We start from the raw sequence: 16749 nt of genomic DNA, 5'->3' as shown, positions 1-16749 counted from the left end.
GAAACTCTTTAAAAGTGGAGCAAGCAGAAGGTAGAATCCGTCGACATAGGAGAGATTTTAATGGGATGTGGTCCACATTCCACACCCCTGTCACTATAAGGCACTGAAGTCCAAAAGTAGAGATGTACAGTTTCTGAAGGTCAAAGTGGGAGTAATTTACACAACACTACTCCATTTATGCACATATTGCCCAAGTTGAAATATCTCGAAAAATCCTGCTCTCTACACATGATACAGCGAATTTTTTTAATTCGCGGTACGATTGAAGATAGGGGGAAGGGAGGACACAAAAGCAAGAAATTATTACCATGCAGATTTCTGTTCCCAAGCTATTAAAGATAACACACACTAAGCTACACTTTAAACACATGATGGGTTTTCACCAATATTACATAATTACCCACAGTCAGGAGGGACTTAAGCCATTCCTTAAAACTATATCTTCAGTAATTTGAATCCAAGATTGCCTGCATTAACCACTTTAGAAATAGATGAACAAAGAGGTTTTTAAGATATATGTTGGTACACTCTACAATAGAACGGTTCAAACACTGTAAGATTACATATTAATAGTGTTAAGGAATGGTCTAAATCCCCCTAATCTGTTATTTTTGAGATTTTCATATAATTTGGAAGGGTGGTGACAAAGATTTTTTTGGGAGTGGGGTAGAAAGACAGGTGTCAGAAAGAGATTTTTTTGGAAGTGGGATGTAGAGAGAGAGAGAGAGAGAGAGAGAGAGAGAGAGAGAGAGAGAGAGAGAGAGAGGGGGGGGGATTTAAAATAAAATTTACATGAACAGTTTTCCAACAAACTTTCATTCCAGGAAACCAAAATGGAGAAACTTATTGTAAGTAATTCACCTTATTAAAATGAACTCATAAGAATCATCCACCAAAAATTGTGATCATCATCTAACAACGTGGTATTATGAACATGGTTGATTTTTACAAACACTGATGCACTTTGCAGCAGTGTTTGCGCATAAAAGCAAGTATCAGATATGGAAATGATGCAGCTTTTTTTTTTTTATGAATTTGCTTACAACTACAGCATTTCAAGACATACATAACTTAACAACTATGGTATGTATATGTACAACACATACTTAGTATGTAAAAATATATTCAAATATGTAAAAAAATCATATTTCTGTTCTGAAACATTATGTGGCATAACTGAAAAATTTTTTGTTGTCATTGCTATTCCAGAATGTTTTCCTTAATATCTTACAAGAATGAGAAATTTATAAAGATGTCGTGATTTACAGAATCATGCAACAGCACAGTGATTGGCATCTGAAGCAAATCACATTACAAAAATAGTGAAACGGACATTGTTACATCTTTCTCACACTTATAAAAAATTTCAATACGGCCTTAGTAAAGGCTTCACCAAAATTCACTCTAGGATGAACACCAGAGCTTCATAATGAAGAAAATTCACTGCTGTCACAACCACAACAGGCAACATGCGAGTGGAATGTTGACATTCTCAAACTGTTATTAAGACTGAATATCAAAATGGCTATTTCACAAATGCCTCGGCAGGAACTAAGCCTTTACTACTGAGCTCTGTGAAGGCATTCAGTGCTGTTTGAGGGTCCCAATTTGTGTCATCCAGGCATCTGCAAAATATGGCATACAATTAAGTTTCGAAACAACAAAACAATAATCTCAGCAAAATGTGCTAATTTATCAGTAATCTGAAACTGACGCTACTCTTTTACCAAACAATACAGAGAAAGAAGGAGCTAAATTACAAGCTGCAGCAATTAAAAAGCATTTTCCTTTGTTTATTTTTTGGGGAAGGGGAGATTTATTTGGGATTATAGTTAATTTTAACTTCTTCAGAATCCATTCTCTTGGGTTTACATTTCTAACAATTACAGTTCACTCTTCAGTTTTTTTGAGTCGACAGTGAATTAGCCTTTTATGAAATTTAAGGAAAATAATCTCCAGGGGAATGTATTTAATTCAATTGTTAACAAAATATTTAGTGATAACAGATGTCACATCACACGTGCAGTGTTTGAATGGCACAAACAGTTTATTACGATCAGGGTGGAGCTGAACATTAGAAACATTTTGGTTGACCTAAGACAGCAATAAGTGATGGAATACTTTCTGAAATTTGTTGGAGACTGCAATACCTATCTGGATGACTCCATACATGATGGACATTCCACCTGACAACACAATAAATTTTGCACAAAAGGCTAAACACAATGAAACTATGCACAAACAAAAACTGAGCCAACAAACTTCACTTCGGAGCAAAGAATATAACAGGAAAAACATCTAGTTTTTCCATCTTTCAAAATGACATGGCAGAGCTGCTGCAAAAGTGTCTCGAAGAAAATGCAGGAAACTTCCATGAAATACTGCAGCTGGGATGGAGATTACATTGAGGTTTTTCACTTTTATTTATGGCCACAATAACAACCGACAAGCTTTTAACAATCTGGGAAGAAAAAAAAAAAAAAAAAAAAAAAAAAAAAAATAATCGCCATTTACCTGACAAAAGTAACAATAAAAACTAAAAACAACAAAAAAGAACAATTAAGTTGCTTCCAAAGGCAATGCGGATTCAAAATCAGTGCTGTAATCATGATAATGTAAGTGAATTGTTAATGAGGATTGCTGTATACTGAGGTCCCAATAGAGCTTTGGAAACTGAAAGGAAAAATCATCACACTTGTGGAAGAACAAATCTTGAATTCAAAACAATGAAACCACCCACAATGCCTTACCTCTGAAGCAATTTATAATGAACAAGTATAACTGAGTTTGAGTACCAGTTTGTATTAACAAACCAATTTTAATAAATTCCTGCAACTAATAAATGTTTCACTCAGTCCTGACGAAATTGCTGTATGAACAGTTTTCTTTAAATTAATTGTTAACAAACTCCTAACAAACTCCACTTTTCTGTTGGTACGAAGTTCTAAATATGGAAAGCTGGGTCCAAGTGAATACTATGCTAAACATTTCTTGCATGGCAAGAATGAAAAAGCAAAAGATGCCACCCACATCTGGATGCACCATAGGATGTATTGCGCACAATCTGATATCAATTGAAATCTAATAATGCAAACACAACATGTTTTCTTTATTGTTTCAATCATAAAATGACTGTGAAAATCTGTGATGAGAAACAATGGTTTCGTTTTTGATACCTAAAGTTTTGCTCCTGCCAATCACGATTTTTATTTAACATGTCTCATTCAGAATGCGAAATTGCGATTTCAAGTGTGTCTTCCATTATACGACAAAAAGTTCAACCTAATTCACAAATGGGGATTATTTCTTGAAATGAAATGTGGACAAGTTAAATTAAACAAAACTATGACTGGCATATATAGGGTAAAAATGAAATAATTTTCTGTTGTTCACAAACATACTGGATGGGGTAGCTGGTATTTTTGTCAGTAAATATACTACGCAACAGGAAAAGAATTATTTGCAATGTTAATAATGGTCTTAATTTTAAACTCCCCATCAAGGAAAGCACATACAATTTTATCGAAAAACCTTCCTGAATAATGAAACAATGTTGTTCTGCGTTGAATATGAAAAATAGTTCAGATATTTCCATCTTCTTAAAATGGAATGAAAACAGAAGACAAAGAAATCATGCTTGCGATCAGGAATGAAGATGACGCACATTAAACATCTGACTACGTAACACAAAAAATTATCTTAAAAGTGGAGAAAGTTATGCAGTGGAATAGTGGAAGAACAATATTTTGCTACAGCTGATGCAAGGATATTGATACACAAACATTTTCAGTTTAAATGACATTAGGGTCTTAAGCCGCCCCCCCCCCCCCCCCCCCCCCCATGAACCATGGACCTTGCAGTTGGTGGAGAGGCTAGCATGCCTCAGTGATTCAGATAGCTGTACCGTAGTTGCAACCACAACAGAGGGTTATCTGTTGAGAGGCCAGACAAACATGTGGCTCCTGAAGAGGGGCAGCAGCCTTTTCAGCAATTGCAGGGCCAACAGTCTGGATGATTGGACTGATCTGGCCTTGTACATCAATCAAAAAGGCCTTGCTCTGCTGGTACGGCTGAAACCAAAGGGAAACTACGGCCATAATTTTTCCTGAGGGCATGCAGCTTTACTGTATGGTTTGATGGCATTGTCTTGGGTAAAATATTGCAGAGGTAAAATAGTCTCCCCCCCCCCCCCCCTCCCACCACATTCGCATCTCCAGGCAGGGACTACCCAGGAGGACGTCATTATCAGGAGAAACAAAACTGGTGTTCTATGGATCAGAGTGTGGACTGTCAAATCCCTTCCATCATCATGCAGGTAGACTAGGAAATTTAAAACGGGAAATGGATATGTTAAAGTTAGATATAGTGGGAATTAATGAAGTTTAGTGGCAAGAGGAACAAGACTTCTGGTCAGGTAAACACAGGGTTATAAATACAAAATCAAATAACAGTAATGCAGGAGTAGGTTTAACAATGAATAAAAAATAGGAATGTGGATAGGCTACTACAAACAGCATAGTGAGCACATTATTGTAGCAAAAATAGACATGAAGCTCACACCTACCACAGTAGTACAAGTTTACATGCCAACCGGCTCTGCAGATGATGAAGAGATTGAAGAAATGTCTGATGTTATAAAAGAAATTATTCAGATAGTTAAGGGAGGCGAAAACTTAATAGTCATCAGGGACTGGAATTCGACTGAAGGAAAATGGAAAGTAGTAGGTGAATGTGGACTGGGAATAAGGAATGAAAGAGGAAGCTGCCTTGTAGAATTTTGCACAGAGAATAACTTAATCATAGCTAACACTTGGTTTAAGAGTCATGAATGAAGGTTGTATATGTAGAAGAGGCCTGGAGACACTGGAAGGTTTCAGACAGATTATATAATGGTAAGACAGAGATTTAGGAACCACATTTTAAATTGTAAGACATTTCAAGGGGTAGATGTGGACTCTGACCACAGTTCATTGGTTATGAACAGTAGATCAAAACTGAAGAAACTGCACGAAGGTAGGAATTTAAGGAGACGGGACCTGGATAAACTGATAGAACAAGAGGTTGCAGAGCGTTTCAGAGAGAGCATTAGGGAACAGTTGACGAGAACAGGGGAGAGAAATACGGTAGAAGAAGAATGGGTAGCTTTGAGAGGTGAAATAGTGAAGGCAGCAGAGTATCAAGTAGATAAAAAGATGAGTGCTAGTAGAAATCCTTGGATAACAGAAGAGATATCGAATTTAGTTGATGAAAGAAGATAATATAAAAATGCAGTAAATGAAGCAGGCAAAAACGAATACAAACATCTTAAAAATGAGATTGACACGAAGTGCAAAATGGCTAAGCAGTCATCGCTAGAGGACAAATGTAAGGACGTAAAGCATATTTCATAAGGGGGTAAGCTACTTCTACAGGAAAATTAAAGAGATCTATGGAGAAAAGAGAACCACTTGTATCAATATCAAGAGCTTAGATGGAAATCCAGTCCTAAGCAAAGAAGGGACAGCAGAAAGGTGGAAGGAGTACGTAGAGGGTCTACACAAGGGCGATGTACTGGAGGACAATATTATGGAAATAGAAGAGGATGTAGATGAAGATGAAATAGGAATATGATACTGCGTGCAGAGTTTGACAGAGCACTGAAAGACCTAAGTCGAATCAAGGTCCCGGGAGTAGCCAACACTCCATCAGAACCACTGGTAGCCTTGGGAGACCCAGCCATGGCAAAACTCTACCATCTGGTGAGCAAGATGTATGGGACAGGTGAAATACCCTCATACTTCAAGAAGAATATAAGAATTCCAATCCCAAAGAAAGCAGGTGTTGACAGGTGTGAAAATTATCAAACTATCAGTCATGGTTGCAAAATACCAACGAATTCTATACAAACAAATGAAAAAACTGGTAGAAACTGGCCTTGGGGAAGATCAGTTTGGATTCTGTAGAAATGTTAAAACACGTGGGGCAATATTGACCCTACGACTTACTTTAGAAGGCCAGGCAAACTTACGTTTCTAGCATTTTTAAACTTAGAAAAAGCTTTTGACATGTTGACTGCAATACTCTTTCAAATTCTGAAGGTGGCAGGTGTAAAATACAGGGAGAGAAGGGCTATTTACAATTTGTACAGAAACCAGACAGCAATTATACGAGTGGAAGGGCATGAAAGGGAAGCAGTGACTGAGAAGGGAGTGTGACAGGGTTGTGGCCTATCCCCAATGTTATTCAATCTGTATATTGAGCAAGCAGTAAAGGAAACAAAAGAAAAATTTGGAGTAGGAATTGAAATTTATGGAGAAGAAAAAAAAAAAAAACTTTGAGGTTCGCCGATAACATTGTAATTCTGCCAGAGACAGCAAAGGACCTGGAAGAGCAGTTGGGTGGAATGGACAGAGTCTTGCAAGGAGGGTATTACATGAACATCAACAAAAGCAAAACGAGGATGGTGGGAATCAGGTGGTGCCGAGAGATTAGATTAGGAAACGAGACACTTCTAGTAATAAATGAATTTTGCTATTTGGAGAGCAAAATAAATGACGATGGTCAAAGTAGACTGGCTATGGCAAGTAAAGAATTTCTCAAGAGGAGGAATTTGTTAACATCAAGTGTAGATTTAAGTGTCAGGACGTCTTTTCTGAAAGTATTTGTGTGGAGTGTAGCCATGTACGGAAGTGAAACATGGATGATAAAAAGTTTAGACAAGAAGAGAATACCGTATTTACTCGAATCTAAGCTGCACTCGAAGCTACGCCGCACCTGAAAAATGAGACTCGAAATCAAGGAAAAAAAAATTTTCCCAAATCTAAGCCGCACTTGAAATTTGAGACTCGAAATTCAAGGGGAGGGAAAAGTTTTAGGCCGCACCTGCAAATGGAAACAAAGTTGGTCCATTGTAATATGAGACACAATTTAGGTCGAATGAATGACGATACAGCTACAGTAGTTTGGTTCGAGTCGTAAGTTTAGCAGTTAAGCTTTACCAAGTAGCCATTGCTACGCGTCAGGTGCTCCGTCCATATTTATACGGGTACCCTTCCTTTTTCACGTACTTCGTCTGGTTTGAATCGATTAAGCAATCGATCTGATAAGTGTAGTTTTCTTTGTTATAGGTGTTTACGTCACTCTAAGCTGAAAATGCATTACTGTACTGTGTCATGCATTGTTTGGCGCATTCTGATAGTGCGTATTTATGGCCTGTCGCCACTCGCGGCATGGCTTGCTTTTGTGCACGCTACTGCCGCTTAAAAAAAAAAAAAAAATGAGGAATCGTCTCATTAGCAAAACAATGGCAAGAGACTGCTATTTTTTGTTACTTACACCGCTGCTTTCTTTGATAATGATCAGCAAGAACCAAATAATAGACTGCGTATGATAGAAGATGTTCTGAACGAGAGTGTAGTGAAAATTTTTCTCCATTTGTAAATCTTTGCAGGCGTCTCTTTCGTACATTACATTCTGCACGGAAATTAGTCATCTTAGATTTAAAAATCTAGTCAGTTGCCGTGCTTCATTTCTGACTGTATCACTATTAGGCATAAGAATAATACGAATATAAACATGACGATACGTATACTCTTTCCGCATTTACTGTTGTCTCACTCTAGTTTCGTAGTTTATTAGGCAGACAGGATTTAAATGAGATAGCAGCAAACATGAAAGAATACATGGCAAAATGTTTATATTCGTATTATTCTTATGGTGAAGAGAATTCTGCATGTGATTCACAATTCATCAAGTTCCTATTAGCAACCATCTCTTCTCACAGGTAGGAAAAAATTCAGAATGTAGTGTTGGCCGTATTGACAAACATCCCAAACAGTCTTGCCAGTCGGATTTTCGTAGTACATCGAAATGCTGCTGCATTCGAAGATGAAGAATACGGAATTTGTATTTACTTCGTTGGATAATGTATGAAAATGCTGTGGTCGAAACTCAGGGCGGAGAAAAAAAGCTCGCCTTCCACCTTTTTTTAAATTTATTTACTGATGCAGAGGTTTTGGCGCCTACAAAGCATACCTGTGTAGTGCTACATATATTCGACGGCAGAAGTTAGTTGTGGCTGCACCTTCCAACATTTTTCAGAACTTCCGCTTGCTTTGCACTCGATTCTAAGCCGCAGGCGGTTGTTTGGATTACAAAAATCAGGAAAAAAGTGCGGCTTAGATTCGAGTAAATACGGTAGAAGCATGGTGCTACAGAAGAATGCTGAAGAGTAGATGGGTAAATCACATAACTAATGCGGAGGTACTGAATAGAATTGGGTAGAAGAGGAATTTGGAGTACAACTTGACTAGAAGAAGGGAACAGTTGGTGGGACATGTTCCGAGGCATCAAGGGATCACCAATTTAGTACTGGAGGGAAGTGTGGAGGGTAAAAATCGTAGAGGGAGACCAAGAGATGAATACATGAAGCAGATTCAGAAGGATGTAGGTTGCAGTAGTTATTCAGAGATGAAGAAACTTGCACAGGATAGAGTAGTGTGGAGAGCAGCATCAAACTAGTATCTGTACTTCAGACAAGAAGAAGAAGGAAGAAGAAGAAGAACAACAACAACACTAACTTTAATAGCAATGTCTGTGTGGTGGCAGAAAGACTGTTTTTATTATATCTAGATGTAATATCACATATTAGCAACGTTAATATTGTTTTTTTTTCCTGCTTTCATAACTGCAGAAGTCATCTGCATCTCTGGACCTGGGTGTAATTCAACCTCTGAAAGCAAAATACGAAAACTGTTTAGCAGAGCTGAAATTCATTCCACGAGTGAAACACAGTTATGAAAATGGATATTATACAGTATTATCAGTCGCAGTAGATGTTTTTCCCCCAATATCCATCACAGTTATGTTGGAACTTCCAAGAAGAAGAATGGGAAGTCATTACAGACGTTTTACATAGTGAGACACTTCACTTCACGATTGTTTCTCAAGGCAGCTTGCCTTTCGTACCTTAGAGGGATATACGTTAAATGCGTAATTCTCTTGTGAAGGAACAAGACAGAAGAAATTATGATGTAGGTTGTAGCAATTAAGATGACGATAATGACGATGAAATGAGGATTCAGCTGGAAGGACTTTTCTGTTGTTGTCCAAGGACTTTATATTGCAAGGAGCTAGTTTTGCTCAGTTCAGTTAATTCTTGCAGCATCAACCATGTGGCAACACCCAGCACTACATTATACTGGAAGACAGGAGGACACTAATTTTTTTATAATTTTACATAAAACAAAGAAATTATTTTAGAAATTTTCTTTAAGTTCCCTTATGTTCACCCAGTATTATTTGTCAAATAATAAAGAAATCCAAATAAAATAATGTCTACCTGCATTTCGAAAAACCTTTAGCAAACCTCATCTCCCAATCCCCTACACTTCAAGAAGCAAGAGAGAAAATTAAATCACTTAAAAATAACAGAGCACCAAGAGAGACTGACATAACTACAGAAATGTTAAAAACAGGAGGAGATGACATCACAGGAAGAATTCATGCACTCTTAACAGAAATCAAGGAAAACTGAAATGAGTCCAATTAACTAGAAGAAAGTTATTATACATCCATTGCATAAAATGGTTATAGAGGAGACCCCAACAACTCCAGAGGCCTATTTATTCTGTCAGCTATTTGTAAGGGTCTACCAAACACTCTCTTAAATAGAGTTGAACAGCAAACAGTTGATCAGTGAGTATCAAGCAGGATTATGGAAAAGTAGAGCATCTTAATGCAATATTAAGGATATGTTTAATACCAACACATATGTCACTTGTGTTGACTTTAAAAAGGCGTAACCATTTTGGACACTTTCGAAGAGCTCAGAGTAAGCAGGAAGACTCAACATCTCAAGTGAAGTTTCTTGGTAAAATATCTCACCCTTTGGAATTAAGTACAGGAGTTCAACAAGGGGGTGGTTTCGCCCCTATTTCATTTAACATACTATTAGACAAAGCCATCGGAGTATGGGAGTATAAATATTGGGAAGTGGGAACAGAGATTCAATGTGAAGTGCCTACCTTTTGCTGACGATCTAGCTATCTTCACTAAGATCAGCGAGGAAACCAACTACACCACAGAGAAGTTACACGAGATATCATATTATATTTAGGAGACATTGATGCTAAGACTCATTTGATGGAAAATTTACATCAAAAGATTCCCAATACAAACAAAATATAGGACAGATTCATGTGTGTCATGTTTAAATATCTTTGATAAATCATAGAACCATCTCTACTAATATAGTAAAGCCAGATTAGAAAGAGCCACTAATCCCCAGAAAACAAACAGAATAACATGGAATCATTACAATAAACAAGAGATATCCTGTAACGCACAATTTCAGCATTACAAGACTTATCTTGTCTGAAGCACTGTATGCCTCAGAAACTACATCTCTAGCAGACCATTCAAAAATTTATGAAACTCCGAAGGAAGAGAGAGAAATTCTAAGGAAAATTTATGGTCTCACTATATATAAAGAGTGTATGCAGTAAAAGAAAAACTTACAATTTATATGCAGCAATGGGCAAGTGCGCTCATGCAGTGCATGGATGTCTAAATTCTATGCTCACGTCTGCAAAATATGGGGAAAAATGAACACTACTCAGTATAATAATTTCAAAAAAGATAAAAATCATGTGGTCAGAAGAAGTTAAGCAAGACTTGGAAGAAATAAATGCCATCAGAGAACACAAAGCCTTTGGAACCCTAACAGCAAATCAATTATTCAGAGATATCTCTCTCTCTCTCTCTCTCTCTCTCTCTCTCTCTCTCGACAACAATACTGGATAACAATAGAGAGAAATGTAAGAAACAACACAATGAATTTGTGAAGACATTTTAGGAGAAGAAATAGAAGCTGTCTGACCAAATTAAGATGTTCGAGTGTGCACTTTAATCAGGCATACTGAAGAAAGACTAATGTCTTCTATATTTTAATACATTCTTTAAAGCATGATAACAACTGATGATTTTTCATATAAAAAGAGTGCAAATCTCTTGAGTTCATTCTAAGCAACATTCCAATTCACAGCAGATAACAGCTTGTGATTTAATTAATAGTTAATAAGTTTTGAAATTAAATTCTGGTCAGGTGAACTCCTATTTAAGGACAAACATCAGGCAAAAAAAAAGAGAGAGAGAGAGAGAGAGAGAGAGAAGATATTCAAGTTTCCAGAAATTAGTAAAAAGAGGGGTCTACTGTAATATGTATTGCCAAAAAAATGATCCAAAACACTATTTTCAACAACAGATGACTTGTTAGCAACACTGTAGAGATACATAAGACAAGTACAGTGAAGATAAAATAAAATGTATTAAGTCTGTAATGAACCATGCCTCTCATGATAGTCTCCCTAGGTACTTGGCACCTACTGCACAAAGATTAATTAATATCATGAATGTATGAAGACACAGTGGGTGTTCTAGAATGATTTTTACAAATTTGATCTCATGAGGGGGGGAGAGGCAAGGAGAGAGGGGGGGAGGGAGTGAGAGAGGGGGGGAGGGAGTGAGAGGAGGAGGGGGGAGGGAGTGAGAGGGAGGGGGGGAGGGAGTGAGAGGGAGGGGGGGGGGGGAGGGAGTGAGAGGGAGGGGGGGGGGGAGTGAGGGAAGGAGGAAGCGGGGCTGGTGGAGGGTAGCTAGTGGCTTGAAGGAAGACAAATGGTTGGTTGGCTTGGAATGTGGGGAGGGAGGGGTGGCAGGTGCACAATGAAGGTGGTGTGAATGGAAGGGGTAATAGGATAGAGGTAGGGGAAATTGTAGGGTGGAAGGTGTCAGGGTAGTAGGTTAATGTAAATTGAGGCCAAGAGTGTTACAGGAGCAAAGCATGCATTGCAAGATAACTCTCGTCTGTGTAGTTCAAAAAAGCTGGTGATGGAGGGAAAGATCCAGATGGCCCGTTTCGTGAAGCAGCCACTTAAATTGAGCACATTGTGCTCAGCTGCATGTTGTACCACTGGGTGGTTAACTTTCTTCTTGGCCACAGTGGCAGTGGCCATTCATTCTTATGGACATGACAAGGAAAAAAAAAATTCCTGGATTTCCCGGTCAAAAATATACTTTCTCGTGAGTGAAAACACATTTCTTCCGTGTTAAGTGACAGTATATTTTCTCTTGGAACTGCAAAACTTATCAATCCTTTGAATGGTTATGGTTTTATACACGGGCGTAGAATTTTCCGGCACTTTACAAAACCAAACTCAGGGGAAAAAAAGACATGTTTTGGAAATATCTTTGATGTGCAGCAACATGTACACTGCATATTTTTGTATTACGAAAGTATACATTGGAATTCCACTAAATACCGCATGTTACTTTCCGAATAATTGAAATCGAGATTGCGATGCAGTTTTGTAAGCCAGTCATAGCTCATGTCACGTGATCCCAACAGCTGATGAGAGCGGATATTCAGAGCATAGGACATGTGGTGCAGTCAGCCAACAGCAACATCACTGTTAAGTAGCACAAACACACAGACAGGGAAAGTTTATAGTTTAAATTAATTTACATAGAGCTGCTACAAGAAAAGCAAAGCTTTCACATATAATATTTGTCTCTGAAGATAATAAGCTGCAAGAGAGTTTAAGCTTTCGCATATAATGTTGAGCTTTTTCGTGCGTGTTACACTTTTAAGACATATCACACAAATGTGACAGTAAAATTTTTAATAATGACAGAACTTTCTGATCTTCAGGGTTCAAATTCTTCTAAATGACTCGTCATCAAAGAAATGATTTTTAAATGAGAGTCAAACGCTCTGCGATTTAAGAAATTCATGGTACATTCTCGCACATAGTTCACCTTACTTTGAAAGTAATGCTTCTCAAACCACCATTTGCAATATTTTCCTGCGACCCGTTGGAAATAGGTTCGTTTCAGCAACTGCCAGAGAGTGTAGATAACAGGCGACACCACGCTTCTACATCTACATCTACATTTATACTCCGCAAGCCATGCAACGGTGTGTGAAAGAGGGCACTTCACGTGCCACTGTGATTACCTCCCTTTCCTGTTCCAGTCGCGTATGGTTTGCGGGAAGAACGACTGCCGGAAAGCCTCTGGGCGCGCTCAAATCTCTCTAATTTTACATTCATGATCTCCTCGGGAGGTGTAAGTAGGGGGAAGCAATATATTCAATACCTCATCCAGAAACGCACCCTCTCGAAACCTGGACAGCAAGCTACACAGTGATGCAAAGTGCCTCTCTTGCAGAGTCTGCCACTTGAGTTTGCTAAAAATCTCCGTAACGCAATTACGCTCACCAAACAACCCTGTGACATAACGCTTGCACAGCTACCATGACGTAGGAAGCCCGTATGTACATACGTGTAAAACATGAAAAGATCATACATTATGTCATAAAAGAAACAAGACATCAGAGGGTACTCCAAGAGCATCGGAATTTCGTGAACCATACTAAAATGTGCACATTTAAAGTGCATACTTAAAATGCACATTCATATGTCCAGAGTCCCTATGAAGTAGACCTCGACCTGATATTAAGCTTTTCAGTGTCGTTTTCGGGATGTAAATTTTCTTGGAGCACCAGTACAGTATTCTATCATGTTTGGTTCTTTATTATGGCACAATGCCATACGTGCTTGAAGATGAAAACGTGTTGAAATGCAGCGAATAGTTGAAACTGGCCAGTACTGTAAAATTAAACATTTCGTTTCAAATACATTGACAGCCTCTGCGGAAAAGGTTAATAAAAGTCAAATCTTTAACAAACAGACAAAAATAACTTCACTGTTCTGCAAGGTGATTGATGATTGACTGTCAGAAAGGTGGAAATAAAATAAAATAAAATCTGAAACTAATAACATATTTTAGCCTTCCGTAATTATGTGAATGTATTTTAATTCACTTTATAGTTCCCGGCCACAGACATCCATTTTGTTTTCATTTGACGTGAGAGTAAACAAAGGGGAAACAGCAAAATCACTAAATGTAAACATGGGTCATGTGGAGACTACCCACTGTAACACAAGACTGCTCTGCCCATTAGCCCCAGGTCTACGATATTTGCTAACCGGGTCAATAATAAAAAAATTGAATTTTCAAAAATATGTTCATCTTGTAGCCCACATCTATCTGAAACGTAAAACATATGTGTTTGAGGAAATGCAAGACATGCTATTTGGTCTTAAGTGTGCCGAAGTGCAGTGCCACACCTCTTCATACAGCATTCTTCTATCGCACATCACTGTATTTTGCTGTGTGGAATTATAACGTGTATATTTTGTAATGGATGTCATCAAACTATATTCAGGACAGTGGAAACTGAAATGTCCTGTGATGCCTCTCCCGCTCCCAGTCGGCCGCTTTGACAGCCTGCCCCTCTTTGAAAAAAAATCTTGCAATTAATAGGGGATGGGATTATTTGTAACTGGGAGAACATAACTCTTCAGAAAATTTGCTCTCTTTATTGCCTATTAGCTAATAACTTGCTGTTTTGTGTGACATAAAATTAAATATAGGATACATAAAACCAATAAAGACAAGAAAAAAGTACACATTTCTTCAATCCTTAGCTCCTAGCATTTCTTTCTCTCTAATCTTGCTACAGCTTTACATGGCGCGCTTTCCTTTCTGCGAAAGGATCTATTACCTCATCAAAGTTCGTCAAACGTTTTAATATATGAAAAATCAAAATGTCCTTATCTAATACTGAAAAAAGCTGTTACTACAAATAATATCCAAGACTGGTGTGGTTTCTCGACCTTATTACGTCTATTTTGTCACTGTCTGCCGTTCTAATATTGCAGCAACTTTGTAACACACACCAAGTAAATGAGACTGCTTTGGCACACATGGTCATTTTTATAACACGACAGAATACAATTCACGAAGTACCAATATCAAATGCCTATTAAGCCTACTACAAGCAAAACGCTTTATGTTAGGAAATAGTTTCACATTCATTCATATGCACCAGTTTCTCAAGCATGAGATCGAAAAGTAGTATTACGAAATTTTTATATTAATTTGGAATCGTCTTATTCTTCCATAACTTGTGTGAAGTCCTCATTTCTTCCCTTCCTCGTTCTCACAAACAATCTTGTCATCACCAATTCTGTAACTATTCCTGCCATTGTCAAGATTTGTTCGCCAATTAACTCCACTAACCCTTCCAAAAATCACAGGTTTTTAACTTCACTAAACCTGCCAGAATCGCAGGTTTTGTTATCCCGTGATTATACTCCTGTTAGGTGTTATTACACGTTCGTACAACACGTTTTCCGCGTTACTTCCAGAATACAACTTCAAAAATGTTCAAAAATGTTCAAAACTAACAGGGGATGAGTTTCAAAACCATATGAATAATCGATATGACCAAAGTGCCCTGGATGCTAGGCGCTTTGTGAAACAAAGTTTTGGAAAGCTTTAATGAAAAAAAGAGAGAAGTTATGAAAGACCTTTGATTTGCAGCAACATACGCTGCATATTTTCGTATTGCGAAAGCATAAATTCGAATTGCACCAAACACAGCGCGTTAGTTTCTGGAGCGTTTGAAACCGAGATTGCGATGTCCTCTTGTAAGCCTATCACAGAGTGTCTCATGGCACGTGATCTCATCAGCCGATGACAGCAGATATTCAGAGCATAAGACACGTGTTATAGTCAGCCAATAGCAAGGTCACTGGTTACGTAGCGGCGAACACACAAAGAGGAAAAGTTAACGGTTTATATTAATATACATAGGATAGCTACAAGCAAAGCTAAACTTTCACATGTAATATTGATCTTTTTTTGCATGTGTTTGTGCTTTAAGATGCATCACACAAATGTGCCAGTAAATTTAAAATTATGACATAATGTCTGGGCTCGAAATTCTTGTAAGTGGCTGGTCATCAAACTGATCAATTTTAAATGCTCTGTGATTTAGGAATCCATCCCACTTTCTCACACAACATAATTCATCTTGCGTAAAAAGGAAATTTACTTTGAAAGTAACGCTTTTCGAACCACCGTTCGCAATACTATCTGGAGACTGTTAGAAATAGGTTCGATTTACCGGTTACCAGAGTGCACCAGAAAACAGGCATTATTGCGCGTGAGCAGCTGCAGTGGTGTAGGAAGCCCACATGTAAATACGTATAAAGCACTAAGAGAGCTTACATTACACCATAAAAGAAACAGGGCATCAGAGGATACTCCCAAGAGCATCGGAATTTCGTAAACCATGCCTAAAATGCATAATTCGGCTTGAAGTGCACATTGGTTTTTTCCAGATTCACAATGAAGTAGGTCCCATCTGATATTAAGTTTTTCAGTGTGGTTTTTTGGATGTAAATTTTCTTGGAGTACCAGTCCTCTACAATCTCATTTTTGTTTCTTTATTATGGCATAATGCGACACATGGCAGAAGATGATAACGTGTACTTGAAATCCAGCGAATAGTTGGAACTAACCAATACTGTGGAATGAAACACTTCATTCAAATGAAATGATTGCCTCAGGTGAAAGATTAATAAAGCCAAATTTCTTTAGCAAACTTGCAAAAATAACTTCATTGTTCTGCAAGGTGATTAATGCTTGACTGCTAATAACTTGGAAATAAAATAAAATCAGGAAACTGAAACTAAAAATATAATTTTGTCCTCCATAATTATGTGAATGTATTTTAATTCACCTTGATAGAAATCCATTTTGTTTTCATTTGACATTAGAGCTGTAAACGAAGAGAAGCAGAGAAATCACTTAATGTAAACATGGGTCACGTGGAGACTAATCCCCTCCACACTACAACTCTGA

At 37.8% G+C, this 16749-nt stretch overlaps 1 protein-coding gene across 1 annotated transcript in view; it reads right to left on the bottom strand.

Moving 5' to 3' along the window:
* Positions 1-976: 976 nt before the first annotated feature.
* The window catches only part of LOC124716978 (nuclear RNA export factor 1-like), a 142329-nt gene continuing 126556 nt past the window's right edge, over positions 977-16749 (bottom strand). Inside the window, exon 14 of the mRNA XM_047243582.1 lies at positions 977-1625. Within this exon, the coding sequence (XP_047099538.1) occupies positions 1526-1625 (100 nt within the window). The 3' untranslated portion in view covers positions 977-1525. The remainder of the gene's footprint in view (positions 1626-16749) is intronic.

The sequence above is a fragment of the Schistocerca piceifrons genome, chromosome 9 (assembly GCF_021461385.2).
Source record: "Schistocerca piceifrons isolate TAMUIC-IGC-003096 chromosome 9, iqSchPice1.1, whole genome shotgun sequence".
Lineage (NCBI taxonomy): Eukaryota > Metazoa > Arthropoda > Insecta > Orthoptera > Acrididae > Schistocerca > Schistocerca piceifrons.
Note: the sequence above shows the minus strand (reverse complement) of the source record. Positions and strands in the feature narration are given on the sequence as shown.